This window comes from Balaenoptera borealis, assembly GCF_965194805.1.
Source record: "Balaenoptera borealis genome assembly, chromosome: 4".
NCBI classification, from domain to species: domain Eukaryota; kingdom Metazoa; phylum Chordata; class Mammalia; order Artiodactyla; family Balaenopteridae; genus Balaenoptera; species Balaenoptera borealis.
The window spans coordinates 43,601,933-43,620,285 of NC_138861.1; the positions used below are offsets into that span (position 1 = coordinate 43,601,933).

General features: G+C 37.4%; 1 protein-coding gene across 9 annotated transcripts in view; it reads left to right on the top strand.

The window, feature by feature from the left end:
- Positions 1–18,353, top strand: part of TRIM2 (tripartite motif containing 2) — a 193,769-nt gene that overhangs the window by 124,762 nt on the left and 50,654 nt on the right. For all 9 annotated transcript variants that reach the window (XM_082391519.1, XM_082391520.1, XM_082391510.1 and 6 more), the window contains one exon: positions 3,561–3,709. In XM_082391519.1, the coding sequence (XP_082247645.1) occupies positions 3,561–3,709 (149 nt within the window). The remainder of the gene's footprint in view (positions 1–3,560; positions 3,710–18,353) is intronic.

Consider the following 18,353-nt stretch of genomic DNA (forward strand, 5'->3'; position numbering starts at 1 on the left):
TTTCCTGCAACAGTCTTTCACTTCATGGAAACGTAAATTTCTAGAGATGAAGAATGTTTATAAAAGTCCCTATATAGGACTTCCCTGGTGGCGCAGTGGTTAAGAATCCGCCTGCCAATGCAGGGGACACAGGTTCAATCCCTGGTCCGGGAAGATCCCACATGCCACAGAGCAACTAAGCCTGTGTGCCACAACTACTGAGCCTGCACTCTAGAGCCCATGAGCCACAACTGCTGAGCCCATGTGCCACAACTACTGAACCCCATGCACCTAGACCCCGTGCTCCACAACAAGAGAAGCCACCGCAATGAGAAGCCTGTGCATGGCAACAGAGAGTAGCCCCCGCTCACCACAACTAGAGAAAGCCCACGTGCAACAACAAAGACTCAACACAGCTAAAAATAAAATAAATAAATTTAAAAAAAAAAAAAAAGTCCCTGTATAATGTTTCTGGGCCATGACCATGATTCTTGTGTTTGAAGTATCTGCTCTAGTGAAACTAAAGTGGAATATGCATGCATGCCTGTGTGCGTGCACACATACGTATACATACACACAATTATACACATGTATTTATTTATGGGTATAATTTACTTCAAAAGAAGTAAAAACTTCATGTATGTTCTGGTATTTGTTAAATGTGGTTTACATAGCGTATTAGTTTTCTACAGCTGCTGTAACAAATTACCATAAACTTAATTTCTACTTCACACAGTAGAAATTTATTTTCTCATAGTTCTGGAGGCCAGAAGTCTAAAATCAAGGTGTTGGCAGGGTTGGTTCCTTCTGGAAGCTCTGAGGGAAAATCCATTTTATGCTTCTCTCCTAGCTTCTGGTGGCTGCCCACAGTGCTTGGCTTATAGACACATCATTCTAATCTCTGCCTCTGCCTTCACATGGCCTTCCCCATTTTTTTTTCCTCCTCTTCTGTGTCTTATAAGGGCACGTGTTATTGGATTTGGGACCCACCCTAAATCCAGGATGATTTTATCATGAGGTCCTTAATTACCTCTCTATAGAACCTTTTCCAAAGTAAGGTCACATTCACAGGTTCTGGGGGTTATCTTTTGAGGGGTCACTACATATGATACATATTTTTTTAAACCTTACTTTCTGATTATATAAGCTATACATGTTATTTTAGCAGATTTGGAAATTATAAAGAATATAATAAAAATAAAAGTTGTTCATAATCCCTCTATTCTGAGATCACCACTGTTAACATTTTGGTGTATTTTGATATCTTATTCTTAGGTTCTGTTTATCTGTGTTTGTATGTATCTGTCCATTTCTCTGAGAGGGAACCATGCTGCATGTACAGTTTTGTGTTCGTGTATTTTTCCATATACCATCATATCATCTACACTTTCCTATGTCATTTGCTTTAAAAAAAATGACTTACAACATCTACATCTCCTAATGTTTCATTCTGTGGCCACCCACTGTGCCATAATTTGTTTAGCCCATTAGCTATTGTTGACCATCTAGGTTGTTACCAAATTTTGCTGCTAAAATTAATGTGTAATTAACATGCCATCCATAAATTTTTTCTAAGACTTATTTTTTAGAGTATTTTTAGGTTCACAGCAAAATTGAGAGGAAGGCACAGTATTTCTCCTGTACTTCCTGCCCCCACACATGCATAACTTCCCCTATTATCAACATCATTTACCATCGTACATTTGTTACAGTTGACAAACCTGCATGGACACATCATAATCACACTAAGTCCATAATTTACATTAGTATTCACTCTTAGTGTTGTACATTCTATGGGTTTGGACAAAAAGTATAATGACATGGATCCATCATTATGGTGTCATTATGGTATCATACAGCATATTTTCACTGCCCTAAAAATCCTCTGTGCTCCTCCACCTATTCACCCCTTCCTCTCCCCCTGCTGTAAACTTTTTTCCACATCTCATATTACTTCATTAGGAAATGTCCCCAGAAATAGAATAGAAAAAGAGACTTGTCTAGTTTTAGGCTTTTTATGTGTGTTCTCAAATTGCCTTCAGGAAAGGCTATTATACCCAAGTTTGTTTCTCAGAACTATTTTCATTTTTAGAATTCTTTGACATTTCATTTCAGTTTGTACTTCTTTATAAATGAGGTTGAATGTTTTGCATTTGGTGTAGACTTTATTTTTTTATTTATTAAATCTTTAACTAATAAATTTTATTAAATTGGGGGATCTGCTCTAGGAAAAATTAAAATGGACTTTAAAATACGGATAATTTCTTGGTATAGTTTTACTTAATAGAAAGTAAGAATGGTTTATAATTTCAAACATTTGTGAAATATGACTTTGTATTTTTACATGCTATTTTAAAAACTCTTTTCTGATATTTAATCTTACCCCTAACCATAACATCCAATATATTTATGTATTTATTGTTTAATTTTACCTAGTAGTTTTGTTTTAGTTTCCTTAGCAAGAAAGGTAATACATGTTCATTGTTGGAAAAAAATACGAAAAATAAGCAAAAAGAAGGAAATAAGAATTGCCTCTTAACCTTAATTCAAGATAACTACTGTCACATAAGTGCATACTGTCTTTTAACTTACTTTTCTATATATTACATTTTGGATGTATATATATCCAGGCCATTAAATATTTTATAACGTAAATTTAATGAATGCATTGTATATCATTACAAAAAGAATACTTTTGAGTCCCATTATTGTACTGATTTCTAGGGTTTTGCTATTGAAAACAGTGCTTTGACAAGCATCCTTATACATATCCATCATTATTTTCTTTAGCTGAATTTATAAAAGTGAAATTTCTGTATAAGAGATATGCATAGACCTAAGGTTTTAGGTACATATTGATACATTTTTCCACCCATGTTGAGAGTACCCATTTCCCTGAACCCTTTATTACAATTTTTAGTGTTTTAAATTTGGTAGTCAAGAAATTGTATCTCATGCTTTATTTTGCATTTCTTCAATTATTAGTGGGTTTGAACATTTTTCTTGTTTATTGACGATATTATTACAAATATCGTACATTTTAAAAAATATTTATTTAATTTATTTATTTTTTTGGCTGTGTCGGGTCTTAGTTGCAGCATGTGGGCTCTTCGTTGTGGCACGTGGGCTTCTCTCTAGTGTGGCGTGCAGGTTTTCTCTCTCTAGTTGTGGTGCGTGGGCTTCAGGGCGCGTGTGCTCTAGTTTGCGGCACGCAGGCTCTCTAGTTGAGGCGCGCGAACTCAGTAGTTGTGGCACGGGCTTAGTTGCCCCCGGCATGTGGGATCTTAGTTCCCCAACCAGGGATTGAACCCGCATCCCCCCTGCATTGGAAGGCGGATTCTTTACCACTGGACCACCAGGGAAGTCCCTGACCATACATATTTTATAGATGCCCATTGATGTATTTTATTTTTCTGTTGGAGTATTTGTCTTCTTTTGTTATTATTTTTAAAAGCTCCTTATTTATTAACTTACTGACTCAATCTGTAATATTTATTGCAAGTGTTTCCCCAGTTATTGGCCTTTTAATTTGATTTATGATGTGTCTTAATATGAAGTCTTTAAAAAATTATCTCTCCTAGCTGCTATGTCAGTAAAAGAAGTCCTTCAGAGCTTGGTTGATGATGGTATGGTTGACTGTGAGAGAATTGGAACATCTAATTATTATTGGGCTTTTCCAAGTAAAGCTCTTCACGCCAGGAAACGTAAGCTGGAGGTTCTGGAATCTCAGGTACGCCACCACAATTTAAAATAATAGATTTGCTTTGTAAGAAAGAAATTTGTTTTACTTAATCCTCTTTCATTTAGTGGCTTCTGTTAAATTTTTAACATGCATTGTGGTACCATGACAATAACCCCATAACCAAGGTGGCTACTAAGTGACTAATGGGCAGGATACACTGGACAAAGGGATGACTCACGTCCCATGTGGTATGAAGCAGGAAGGTGCAACGTTTCATCATGCTGCTCAGAATGGCATGCAATTTAAAACTTATGAATTGTTTATTTCTGGAGTTTTCCATCTAATATTCTCAGACTGTGATTGACCACAGGTAACTGAAACCGTGGAATCTGAAACCACAGATGAAGGGACTACTATATAGGCAAGGAATGAAACTTTAGGGAAAGGGGCTGTGGACTTGTTTTGGGGTGAAGGGAGAAAGAATCCCGATTTTTCTGGAAGATAACAAGAACAGGAAAAGTTAATCAACAATAGTGAAGTAAATTAATTTCTCTCTGTTTAGAGGTTATATGAGATTGTGTTTCTTCACAGGAAAATCCTCCTGAAACACCACTTTTTAAAATGATGCTCCTGGGTTTAAGAAGGTTCAACTTTATGGGGAGTCTTCTTTCAGTCAGTGTTCTTAATTACAAGCAACACAAACTAACTCTGGCTGACATTAGCAGAAAAGAAATTTATTGAAAGATATAAGATAGACTTGCAGAATCATGGGGAAGGGTGGACACACAGTTCTAAAAGTAGGCAGGAACTGAGGGAAGATACACAGCCAGAACACACCATGAAGCCTTTCTGATGAGGATACTGGTGCGTCAAACACTGCACCGAACTCTGTTGACATTGCTGACCTCAGAAGATAACTCCACTGGCACTCCTGGCTGAAGAACCAGATGTTGTTGCCACCAAAATAAAACAAACAAATAAAAAACCACCAAGAAACTTCTGTACCAGCTCACAATTCTGGAGGTACATGAGACTAGCCAAGCCTTGGCCATGTGCCCACACTCTAGTTATCAGGGGAACTGGGGAAGTAAATAATTGGGGTTTCTAGTTTCTATGGTGGGAGGTAGCTGCCTCCTTTTGGTGCCTGCAATTCGCCAAAATAGGAAGGGGGTTTGGATGCTCCCATGATAGATACATACCCACAAAATAAATCAAGAGAAAAAACTGAAAAAGAACACAGGATTTGAAGTCAAAATAACAACAACAGATTTATTGGATACTTACTTTCCTCTGTGTGCCAGATACTGTTCTAGGCATTTCGAATCCATTAGCGAACAAAGAATGGAAGCAGGAAACCAGGTAGTTAAGTTCTTGGAATCATCCAGCTATGAAGTAATGGTGGTTTGAACCAAGGTCATAACAGCCCACCTACACCCCCTCAGCCCTAGGCAACCACTAATTTACTTTCTGTCTCTAGATTTCCTTGTTCTGGACATTTCATATGAATGGAATCACATAATATGTGTCTTTCTTGACTTGCTTCTTTCATTTAGCATAATGTTTTCATGGTTCATCCATGCTGTAATATGTATCCGTATTTCATTCCTTTTTACGGCCAAATAATATTCCATTATTTGGATATACCACATTTTGTTTGTCTCCTCATCAATTGATGGCCATTTATGTTATTTCCACCTTTTGACTGTTATGAATAATGCTGCTATAAAATTTCATGTACAAGTTTTTATGTGGACATATGTTTTTATTTCTCTTGGGAATTTCTGGGTCATATGATAACATTATATTTCATTGATTGAAGAACTTCCAGACTGTTTTCTAAAGTGGCTGCACCATTTTGCATTCCTACCAGTAGTGTATGAGGGTTCCAGTTTCATCACATCCTCACCAAAACTTGTTGTTACCTGACTTTTTGATTCCAACCATCCTAGTGGGTTTGAAGTGGTATCTCATTATGGTTATGACTTTCATTTCCCTTATGACTAATCATGAGCATCTTTTCATATGTTTACTGGCCATTTGTATATCTTCCTTAGAGAAATGCCCATTCAGATCCTTTGCCCATGTCTCATCTCTTAAACATGATGCTGCATTTTTAAAATTATTATTAGAGTATCATTGATTTATAATGTTGTGTTAGTTTCAGGTGTACAGCAAAGTGATTCAGTTATATGTGTGTTTGTGTGTGTGTGTGTGTGTGTGTGTGTGTGTATTCTTTTTCAGATTCTTTTCCATTACAGTTTATTATAAGATATTGAATATAGTTCCCTGTGCTATACAGTAGGAGCTTGTTGCATATCTATGATGATGCATTTTTTTTCCTTGCTAGGAAACAACATGCATATTCATCACTTAGGATTTTTTTTTAAACTTAGTTATGCAATTAAAAGCTTTATACAGGGTAATTTATTTTTAGGCCTTGTTACATTTTCCTGTCTTCATGATTTTTTGTTCTTGCTTTTATCCCCTTTGAGAATTCTCTTGTCTTTCCTTTCTCCCTAGCCAGTTCTAAACATCTCCCCTCAGAAACCTTCTCAAGCTCCCATAGCTTACTGTGTTCTTGCCCTTCTATAAACTCCTGCAATATTTTTAGTTTTACCATAAATAAAATGTATGACTTTGGCAAATACTGCTGGTTGCCTGTCTAATAAACATTGCCCCCTTCTTCATTACTAACAAAACATTTACTATGCTGAGGGAGCAGTGTGTCTTGCTAAAAAATGTTTATCTTCCCAGATTCCCTTGCATCTAAGAATGGCAGTGGGAAACACTTTTGATGAATGAGATGTAAGTGGAAGACTAGCTTGAGGTTTCTGAGAAAATGTTCACTTTCCTGATAAGGCAAAACCCCTTCTTCTTTTCTGTGATATGGACATGAGATCATATTGTGACACTAAGGTAACAAGTGTTAGGATGAAGACGTTCCCTAAGAATGGCCGGGCCTGGATTAAAAGGGCTTGGGTCTCTGGTGGCATTTTGACACACTGCACTAGCCTTGGACTGCCTTACCTCTGGACTTCATATTGCATAAGAAAATTAAGCCCCCATTTAATGTAGTTTTAGTCAAATACTCTCTTTGTATTCTAAAAGTATATATCCAAAATGGATAAATTTGCTTTGAAGACTTTTTTTATATAAATGTGACTTAGATCTTATATTAGTTATCTATTGCTGGAACAGAACTGCATACCCCAAAACTTCATGGCTTAAAGAAACAAACATTTGTATCTCACAGTTTCTGTGGATCAGGTTTAGTTAGGCTCAAAGTCTCACATGAGGCTGTAGTTTAGTTAGGCTCAGAGTCTCACATGAGGCTGTAGTCAAACTGTTGGCCAGGACCGCATTCTCATCAGAAGGCTCATCTGGGAGAAGATTTACTTCTGAACTCAATCTTAATGGTTATTGGATTTAGTTCCCTACAGGCTATGGGGCTGAGGTCTTCAGTTCCTGGAAGGTTATTGGACTGATGGCCTTAATTCCTTGATAGCTTTTAGCCAGCTGCCTCCCTCATTCCTTATATCATGGGCTTCTCCATAGGACAGCTCACAATGTGGCAGCTGCCTTTCCTCAGAGGAAATGTGTGTGGAGAGTCCAAGACAGAAGCCACAGGGTTTTTTGTATCTTAATCTTGGAAATGACATCCTATCACCTCTGCCTCATTCCATTCCCTAGCAACAAATCATTAAATTTAGTTCACATTCAAGGAAAGATTATACATGGGCATAAATACCAAGAGGCAAGGATCATTGGGACCATCTTAAAGGATACGTATCACAGATTTTTCATTCTTTTTACTTCCCAAATGTATAAATCTTATCTTTTTGATTATTTTTTGAAAAATAGCTTTATTGAGGAATAATTGACATACCAAAATTGCTCATATTTAAAGTTTATATACTGATAAGTTTTGACATATATATACATCCATGGAACAATCACCACCATCAAGATAAGGAACATACCCATCACCCCTAAAATTTTCTTCATTCCCCTTTTTAATCTTTGTCTCCTGCCCACTGCCCTCCCCCACCCCCAACACACACACACACACACACACACACACACACACACACACACACACACACACTGCTTCCCTTGCCCCCATCCCCAGGCAACCACTGATTTGCCTTCTGCCATTATACATTAGTTTATATTTCCTAGAATTTTATATTAAGGGAATCATGCAGTATATACTCTATTTCCTGGCTTCTTATACTTAGCATAACTAAGATGTATCCATGTTGCTGTATATGTTACTCATGCATTTTTATTGCTGAGTGGTATTTTGTTGTATAGATATACAACAGTTGTTTACCTGTTGATGGACATTTGGGGGTTTTGTTTGTTTTAGTTTGGAGTTATTATAAATAAAGCTTCTATGAATATTCGTATATGTCTTTGTATGAACATATGTTTTCATTTATATTGTGTAAATACCTAGGGACGGAATGGCTGGATCATATGGTAGGTGTGTATATAACTTTTTAAGAGATTGCCAAGACTGTTTTCCAAAGTGCCTGTGCCATTTTAGATTCCTACCAACAGTGTATGAGAGTTCTGGTCTCTCCACATCCTCATTAATACTTGGTATGATACCCATTCTAATAAGTATGTAGTGATATCTTGTGGTTTTAGTTTCCATTTCCCCCGGTGACTAACAATGTTGAGTATTTTGCATGTGTTCGTTTGTCATCCATATATCTTCATTGATGAAGTGTCTCTATACAGATCTTTTGCCTTTTTTTAAACCTATATGTTTGTTTTTTTTTTTTAATTAATTAATTAACTTATTTATTTATTTTATTTATGGCTGTGTTGGGTCTTCGTTTCTGTGTGAGGACTTTCTCTAGTTGTGGCAAGCGGGGGCCACTCTTCATCGCGATGCACGGGCCTCTCACTTTCGTGGCCTCTCCCGCTACGGAGCACAGGCTCAAGACGTGCAGGCTCAGTAATTGTGGCTCACGGGCCTAGCTGCTCTGCGGCATGTGGGATCTTCCCAGACCAGGGCTCGAACCCGTGTCCCCTGCATTGGCAGGCAGATTCTCAACCACTGCACCACCAGGGAAGCCCTATATGTTTGTTTTTACTATTACGTTTAGATAGTTCTTTGCACGTTCTGGGTACAAATCCTTTATCAGATAAATGCTTTCCAAATGTTTTCTCCCAGTCAGTGATTCGTTTTTTCATTTTCTTAACTGTGTTTAGGAGAGTTGAAGTTTTAAGTTTTAGGGAAGTCCAGTTTATTAACTTGTTTCTTTATGGTTGGTGTTTCTGGTATGGTTTCTTACCTTCTTCCAGACAGTTATTCATGCCTGAAACTAGCCATAACAGGTGCTGATTAAGCATTTCTTTTTTGACTTAAACCAGAGATAATCTGGCCAAATGTACGCATTTCATTTCTTCGCCTCTGGATTTAACGTAATCTCTATTTAGCAAGTGAAGGAGTTTGGCATAAAAAGTAAGCAAGAGATTCTTGCTAGGGTAGTGAATCTTTTTAATAAGTGAACTTAATATCACTGTTTATTTATTCTGAATGAGGGATAAGATGTTCTGATTAGTTACTGTCAATATACTCCTTTCCCTACTGGTCTAAGAGTTGGCTTCCAGTGTGCTTTGTGACATACTCCTATCCTCACAGCCCCATTTAAAAGCTGGAGGTCAAAGCTTAATCTCACACACTTGCTCAGAAGTCACAGTTCAAGTCATAGGCAGTAGGTCCTATACCTTCTGTTCTCAGCACTGCAGAGTGAGATTTTGATGTGTCGTTCATAAAAGATTTATATCATTTGGCATTTGCTATAAATATTAAAAAAAAACACACACACACAAAAACTCAGTACCGAGAAGCAGGAAGAACTACAGTCCTGCAGCCTGTGGAACACAAACCACATTCACAGAAAGATAGACAAGATGAAAAGGCAGAGGGCTATGTACCACATGAAGGAACGAGATAAACCCCAGAAAAACAACTAAATGAAGTGGAGATAGGCAACCTTCCAGAAAAAGAATTCAGAACAACGATAGTGAAGATAATCCAGGACCTCGGAAAAAGAATGGAGGCAGAGATCGAGAAGATGCAAGAAATGTTTAACAAAGACCTAGAAGAATTAAAGAACAAACAAACAGAGATGAACAATACAATAACTGAAATGAAAAATACACTAGAAGGAATCAATAGCAGAATAACTGAGGCAGAAGAACAGATAAGTGACCTGGAAGACAGAATGGTGGAATTCACTGCTGCGGAACAGAATAAAAAAAAGAATGAAAAGAAATGAAGACAGCCTAAGAGACCTCTGGGACAACATTAAACACAACAACATTCGCATCATAGGGGTCCCAGAAGGAGAAGAGAGAGAGAAAGGACCCGAGAAAATCTTTGAAGAGATTATAGCTGAAAACTTCCCTAACATGGGAAAGGAAATAGCCACCCAAGTCCAGGAAGTGCAGAGAGTCCCATACAGGATAAACCCAAGGAGAAACATGCCAAGACACATAGGAATCAAATTGGCAAAAATTAAAGACAAACAAAAATTATTGAAATCAGCAAGAGAAAAACAACAAATAACATACAGGGGAACTCCCATAAGGTTAACAGCTGATTTCTCAGCAGAAATTCTACAAGCCAGAAGGGAGTGGCATGATATACTTAAAGTGATGAAAGGGAAGAACCTACAACCAAGATTACTCTACCCGGCAAGGATCTCATTTAGATTTGATGGAGAAATCAAAAGCTTTACAGACAAGCAAAAGCTAAGAGAATTCAGCACCACCAAACCAGCTCTACAACAAATGCTAAAGGAACTTCTCTAAGTGGGAAACACAAGAGAAGAAAAGGACCTACAAAAAAACCCCAAAACAATTAAGAAAATGGTCATAGGAACATACATATCGATAATTACCTTAAACATGAATGGATTAAATGCTCCAACCAAAGGACACAGACTCGCTGAATGGATACAAAAACAAGATTCATACATCTGCTGTCCACAAGAGACCCACTTCAGACCTAGGGACACATACAGACTGAAAATGAGGGGATGGAAAAAGATATTCCATGCAAATGGAAATCAAAAGAAAGCTGGAGTAGCAATACTCATATCAGATAAAACAGACTTTAAAATAAAGAATGTTACAAGAGACAAGGAAGGACACTACATAATGATCAAGGGATCAATCCAAGAAGAAGATATAACAATTATAAATATATATGCACCCAACATAGGAGCACCTCAATACATAAGGCAACTGCTAACAGCTGTAAAAGAGGAAATCGACAGTAACACAATAATAGTGGGGGACTTTGACACCTCACTTACACCAATGGACAGATTATCCAAGATGAAAATACATAAGGAAACAGAAGCTTTAAATGACACAATAGACCAGATAGATTTAATTGATATTTATAGGACATTCCATCCCCAAACAGCAGATTACACTTTCTTCTCAAGTGCGCACGGAACATTCTCCAGGATAGATCACATCTTGGGTGACAAGCCTCAGTAAATTTAAGAAAATTGAAATCATATCAAGCACCTTTTCTGACCACAACGCTATGAGATTAGAAATGAATTACAGGGGAAAAAATGCGAGAAACACGAACACATGAAGGCTAAACAATACGTTACTAAATAACCAAGAGATCACTGAAGAAATCAAAGAGGAAATCAAAACATACCTAGAGACAAATGACAATGAAAACACGATGATCCAAAACCTATGGGATGCAGCAAAGCAGTTCTAAGAGGGAAGTTTATAGCTATACAAGCCTACCTCAAGAAACAAGAAAAATCTCAAATAAACAATCTAGCCGTGCACCTAAAGGAACTAGAGAAAGGAGAACAAACAAAACCCAAAGTTAGCAGAAGGAAAGAAATCATAAAGATCAGAGCAGAAATAAATGAAATAGAAACAAAGAAAACAATAACAAAGATCAATAAAACTAAAAGCTGGTTCTTTGAGAAGATAAACAAAATTGATAAGCCATTAGCCAGACTCATCAAGAAAAAGAGGGAGAGGACTCAAATCAATAAAATTAGAAATGAAAAAGGAGAAGTTACAACAGACACCACAGAAATACAAAGCATCCTAAGAGACTACTACAAGCAACTCTATGCCAATAAAATGGACAACCTGGAAGAAATGGACAAATTCTTAGAAAGGTATAACTTTCCAAGACTGAAGCAGGAAGAAATAGAAAATATGAACAGACCAATCACAAGTAATGAAATTGAAACTGTGATTAAAAATCTTCCAACAAACAAAAGTCCAGGACCAGATGGCTTCACAGGTGAATTCTATCAAACATTTAGAGAAGAGCTAACACCCATCCTTCTCAAACTCTTCTAAAAAATTGCAGAGGAAGGAACACTCCCGAACTCATTCTGTGAGGCCACCATCACCCTGATACCAAAACCAGACAGAGATACTACAAAAAAAGAAAATTACAGACCAATATCTCTGATGAATATAGATGCAAAACTCCTCGACAAAATACTAGCAAACAGAATCCAACAACACATTAAAAGGATCATACACCATGATCAAGTGAAATTTATCCCAGGGATGCAAGGATTCTTCAATATACGCAAATCAATCAATGTCATACACCATATTAACAAATTGAAGAATAAAAACCATATGATCATCTCAATAGATGCAGAAAAAGCTTTTGACAAAATACAACACCCATTTATGATAAAAACTCTCCAGAAAGTGGGCATGGTGGAACCTACCTCAACATAGTAAAGGCCATATACGACAAACACACAGCAGACATCATTCTCAATGGTGAAAAAACTGAAAGCATTTCCTCTAAGATCAGGAACAAGACAAGGATGTCCACTCTCACCACTATTATTCAACATAGTTTTGGAAGTCCTACCCACAGCAATCAGAGAAGAAAAAGAAATAAAAGGAATACAAATTGGAACAGAAGAAGTAAAACTGTCACTGTTTGCAGATGACATGGTACTATACATAGAGAATCCTAAAGATGCCACCAGAAAACTACTAGAGCTGGTCAATGAATTTGGTAAAGTTGCAGGATACAAAATTAATGCACAGAAATCTCTTGCATTCCTATACACTGATGATGAAAAATCTGAAAGAGAAATTAAGGAAACACTCCCATTTACCATTGCAACAAAAAGAATAAAATACCTAGGAATAGACCTGCCCAGAGAGACAAAAGACCTGTATGCAGGAAACTATAAGACACTGATGAAAGAAATTAAAGATGATACCAACAGATGGAGAGAAATACCATGTTCTTGGATTGGAAGAATCAATATTGTGAAAATGACTATACTACCCAAAGCAATCTACAGATTCAATGCAATCCCTATCAAATTACCAATGGTATTTTTTACAGAACTAGAACAAATCATCTTAAAATTTGTATGGAGACACAAAAGACCCCGAATAGCCAAAGCAGTCTTGAGGGAACAAAACGGATCTGGAGGAATCAGACTCCCTGACTTCTGACTATACTACAAAGCTACAGTAATCAAGACAATATGGTACTGGCACAAAAACAGAAACATAGATAAATGCAACAAGATAGAAAGCCCAGAGATAAACCCACACACCTATGGTCAACTAATCTATGACAAAGGAGGCAAGGATATACAATGGAGAAAAGACAGTCTCTTCAATAAGTGGTGCTGGGAAAACTGGACAGCTACATGTAAAAGAATGAAATTAGAATACTCTCTAACACCATACACAAAAATAAACTCAAAATGGATTCGAAACCTAAATGTAAGACCGGACACTATAAAATTCTTAGAGGAAAACATAGGAAGAACACTCTTTGACATAAATCACAGCAAGATCTTTTTTGATCCACCTCCTAGAGTAATGGAAATAAAAAGAAGAATAAACAAATGGGACCTAATGAAACTTCAAAGCTTTTGCACAGCAAAGGAAACCATAAACATAAAAAGACAACTCTCAGAATGGGAGAAAATATTTGCAAACGAATCAACAGAGAAAGGATTAATCTCCAAAATATATAAACAGCTCACGCAGCTCAATATTAAAGAAACAAACACCCTAATCCAAAAGTGGGCAGAAGACCTAAATAGACATTTCTCCAAAGAAGACATACAGATGGCCAAGAAGCACATGAAAAGCTGCTCAACATCACTAATTATTAGAGAAATGCAAATCAAAACTACAATGAATTATCACCTCACACCAGTTTGAATGGGCATCATCAGAAAATCTGAAAACAACAAATGCTGGAGAGGGTGTGGAGGAAAGGGAACCCTCTTGCACTGTTGGTGGGAATGTAAACTGATACAGCCACTGTAAAGAAGAGTATGGAGGTTCCTTCAAAAACTAAAAATAGAATTACCATATGATCCAACAATCCCACTACTGGGCATATACCCAGAGAAAACGATAATTCAAAAAGACGCATGCACCCCAATGTTCATTGCAGCCAGGTCATGGAAGCAACCTAAATGCCCATCGACAGATGAATGGATAAAGAAGTTGTGGTACATATATACAATGGAATATTACTCAGCCATAAAAAGGAACGAAATTTGGTCATTTGTTGAGACGTGGATGGATCTAGAGACTGTCATACAGAGTGAAGTAAGTCAGAAAGAGAAAAACAAATATCGTATATTAACGCATATATGTGGAACCTAGAAAAATGGTACAGATGAACCAGTTTGCAGGGCAGAAATTGAGACACAGATGTAGAGGACAAACATATGGACACCAAGGGGGGAAAGCGGCGGGGGGGGGGGTGGGGGGGGGGTTGTGCTGAATTGGGCGATTGGGATTGACATGTATACACTGATGTGTATAAAATGGATGACTAATAAGGACCTGCTGTATAAAAAATAAAATAAAATTCAAAAATTCAAGAAAAAACTCAGTACCATTTCACCAACCTAAACCTACTTTATTCTCTCACTGAAATTTGAGAGGAATGTCAGTATCATACTATGCCCCTCAACCATGGCTTTGAAGGGTGCTCATCATTTTAGAGAAGCAATATGGCTTAATGGGAAGAGAAGTAGTTAGAAATCAAACATGGATTGAAATCACAGTTTCACTTTTTACTAGTTGTAAGGATCTTGGAAAATTTCTTAAGCTCTTTGAAACCTTTAAAGTTTCCCAATTTGTAAAAAAAAGATTATAGCTACTTCAAAGGGTTGAGTAGATTAAGTGGTATATGTAAAGTGCCGGTGTACATAGGCACTCAGTTATGTAGTGGCTGGAGATTTGACTAAATTATTACTCACCCAGGAGTATATACTGTAAGTTTATTTGTTCAGTTAGAACAAATATTTGAGGGTCCACTATGTGCAAAACATTTTACCAGATACTGGAGGTAATTCAAAAAAGTAGAAATCAAGATCCATGCTTTATTAAGAAAGAACCTGTAACCTGTGCTGAAGATAAGATATATACACATGAAATAGTAAAATGAAGAGTGAAAAGTGTTATATGGCTGACTGCCTGAATGAGTGATAGAGATTAAAAATGCTGCAAGAGATGGTGGGATTTATATAAAGATAGAAGTCACTCAGTTAATTTTGAATTGAAGCAGATTCCAAATTCAAGTGTACTGAAAGATCAGTTTGTTCAGCATATTGCCAAAGTAAAATGTTAACTTCTTTTGAGTTTCTTGTTAATTACTTCCAGATTAGAGAGAGGGAGGTCTTAATTTTTTTTTTTCCGTATCATTCTGTTCTGCTTTGCTTCTGCCAGTGATTCCAATTATGTACAGGAATGTACTTGTCTCTTGAGAATGGGCATTCTTGTAGCAAGTCTGAAAATTAAATCAAGAAACTTTTTTTTTTCTCTCTTGCCTTTAGGTTGTATATGTTGATCATTATTAAAGACAGTCTAAAAAGCCTCATGGTTATAATTTATGTTTCTCTTTAACATTTTCTAAGATAGCAAATAAGCCATCAACTGTGTGTGGATTGTATTAACTGCTTCTACAGATATTCACTGTGTGCCTCTGTACATGCTTGGTGTTAAGATCTTTGAGCAATATAAAAATAATAGAATATGTGTTTCATGTTGAGATAATTTATACTTTACTTGGTAAGGGAAGATAAATACCTTACGTAGTTAATTAACTTTTAATGAAAAGATGTTAATTAGCTTTTATGAAAAAAAGTCTATATAGTTAAGGGAGACTTCTTAGAAATGATTATTTTGAGCTGAAAGTTGCCTAGATTTAGATGGATGGAGGAAATTACTGAGGGGAACAGAGGGAGCCACTGATGCTGTTGTTGGTAACGGTAGCCAGAATTTACTGAGCAGTCAGCCAGGGACAGTTTTAAGAGTTTATCTTAGTACATTCAGGCTGCTGTAACAAAATACCACAGATTTGGTAGCTTATAAACAACAGACATTTATTTCTCATGGTTCTGGAGGCTGGAAGTGAATGAGAATTAGAGGAAACAAAAGATGTGAAGTTAGTCTTGATAACAGTCCACTGATTCAGAGAGTTTCATTAGTGCTGCAGCAAGTCTATGTAGCAGTTTTTAACTGATTTTTTTAATTTAAAGGGTCAGAATTACGGAAATCATACTCTTTGTTTTCTTGCTCTGCTGAGATCTTCCTTAGTTCTTCACCAAGTTCTGGTTTGCAACCTATTTATTACTAGTGGAAGGTAGTTTGGGGGACAGATTTTCTAGGAGTCGGGTTATGATACATTTTGAAATCCACACTGAGTCGGATTTCAGACACAGTGTATGGGTTTTGGGAGCCACTAATAGATTCTCAGGATAATTTAAAAAAACCTTTTTACCAGTTTTTAGAAATGAGTACAGATCTTCCTCCACTTACAGTGGGGTTATGTCCAGTAACCCCATGGGAAGTTGACTATGGCAAGTCAAAAATGCATTTAATACACCTAACCCACCGAACATCATAGCTTAGCCTAGCCTACCTTATAAGGGCTCAGAACACCTACATTAGCCTACAGTTGGGCAAAATCATCTGACACAAAGCCTATTTTATAGTAAAGTGTTGAATATCTCATGTAATTTATAAATACTGAAAGTGAAAAACAAGTGTTGTCTGGGTACAGAACGGTTGTAAGCACGGTGGTTGTTTACCCTGGTGATGGCGCGGCTGCCTGGGAGCTGCCGCTCACTGCTGCCCAGCATCAGCATCACGGGGAGTGTGTACTGCCTGTCACTAGCTGCGACAAGATCCAAATTCCAAGTACAATTTCTACTGAATGTGGATTGCTTTTGCACCATCATGAAGTTGTAAAATTGTAAGTCAAACCATCACAAGTTGGGAACCATCAGTATATGGAATTCTTTATTGGTAAAACTGAGTGGATAAAGAGTAAGGCCACTCTTGGGCTGTGTGGACAAGTTGAAATGTTTTTGAATAAAAATAGGCATTACCTCTATTGAAATTCATTCAATTCAGTAAATGTTTAGTGAATGCTTGCTATGGCAGGCATTGTGACTAATGAGAGGGATATAATGATAAATTAGGTAGTTCCTGTCCTCCAGGACTTCAGTCTAGTGAAGAGACACACATGTCAACAAATCTCTGCAATATGGTGTGATAATGTACAACATGGAAGAGGATGGCAGAGGGTGAAGGTTAGTTCTGCTGAGGAACGGCTTTACGGTTAAGGAAGGAGACATTTAAGTTCATTCTGGAAAGATGTATGGGAGTCCGTAAGGGAGCTGAGGGTGAAGGGCATTCTGAGTACAGAGACCTGTATGTTAAGGCAGTGTAGCACAGTGGTTTAAGAGAGTGGACTCTAGACCCAGACTCTCTAGATTCAAATCCAACTTCTTCCATTTACTAGAAACCTCTTGTACCTCTGTTTTCTCATCTATAAAGTGGTCGTAATATTTCCTACTTCACAGGGTAGTTGTGACAATTAAATGTGTTGTATATAACTGCCTACAACAATGACTAATCCATAGTAAGTGCTTTAGCTTTTGTTATTATATGCCAAGACCAGATAGATGTGTATAGACTACATAATGTATGAAAGAATCTTGAGTTGTTTTGTACCGCTCAATTGTGCGTGAGGGATGAATGAGCCAAAGCTAAATTGGTAGGCAGATCCTGATAATGAAGGGCTCTGTGTATCTAAGCTGAAGAATTTTGAGTAGGAAGTGAGACCATCAGAACCTTATTTTAGGAAGATGCTTCCGCTGGCAGTATGGAGGCCCCATAAGGCGTGTGCACTGTGAAATTGCCCAGCTAGTCGTTGTCCCAGGCCCACTCTGCTCCAGAAAACAGAGGCAAGAGTGCTTCTTTGCACTTCCTGTGCCATGATGGTGTGGACAGTACCTGTGAGGCTGCTTCTTCCCAGGGTTCCAGACAGGAAGTGATAGGTTTTCTCTGTTCCTATACCCTCCAGGTTTTCTAGGGGCTCTGTAGTTGTACTCCTTTATCTGTATTTGTAGCTAATCTTGCAATACCAGAGAGGGTAGATGAGGGCCCTTATCAGAAACCCTCAACAGTGTCTAATGTTCTTCCTTTCCTCTTAGACTCTCCTGTCTTCAGTTTGTCATTTGAAGAGGACAGAACAGGACTGGTTCTGGCCAGTCTTATATTTTTCTGACTTAAACCTAGACTTTGACTTTTGAAACAACAAAAAGAAAAAAATCTCATGGTTCCTCTTTGTGCTATCATTGAAGTTTGTTCATGCTCT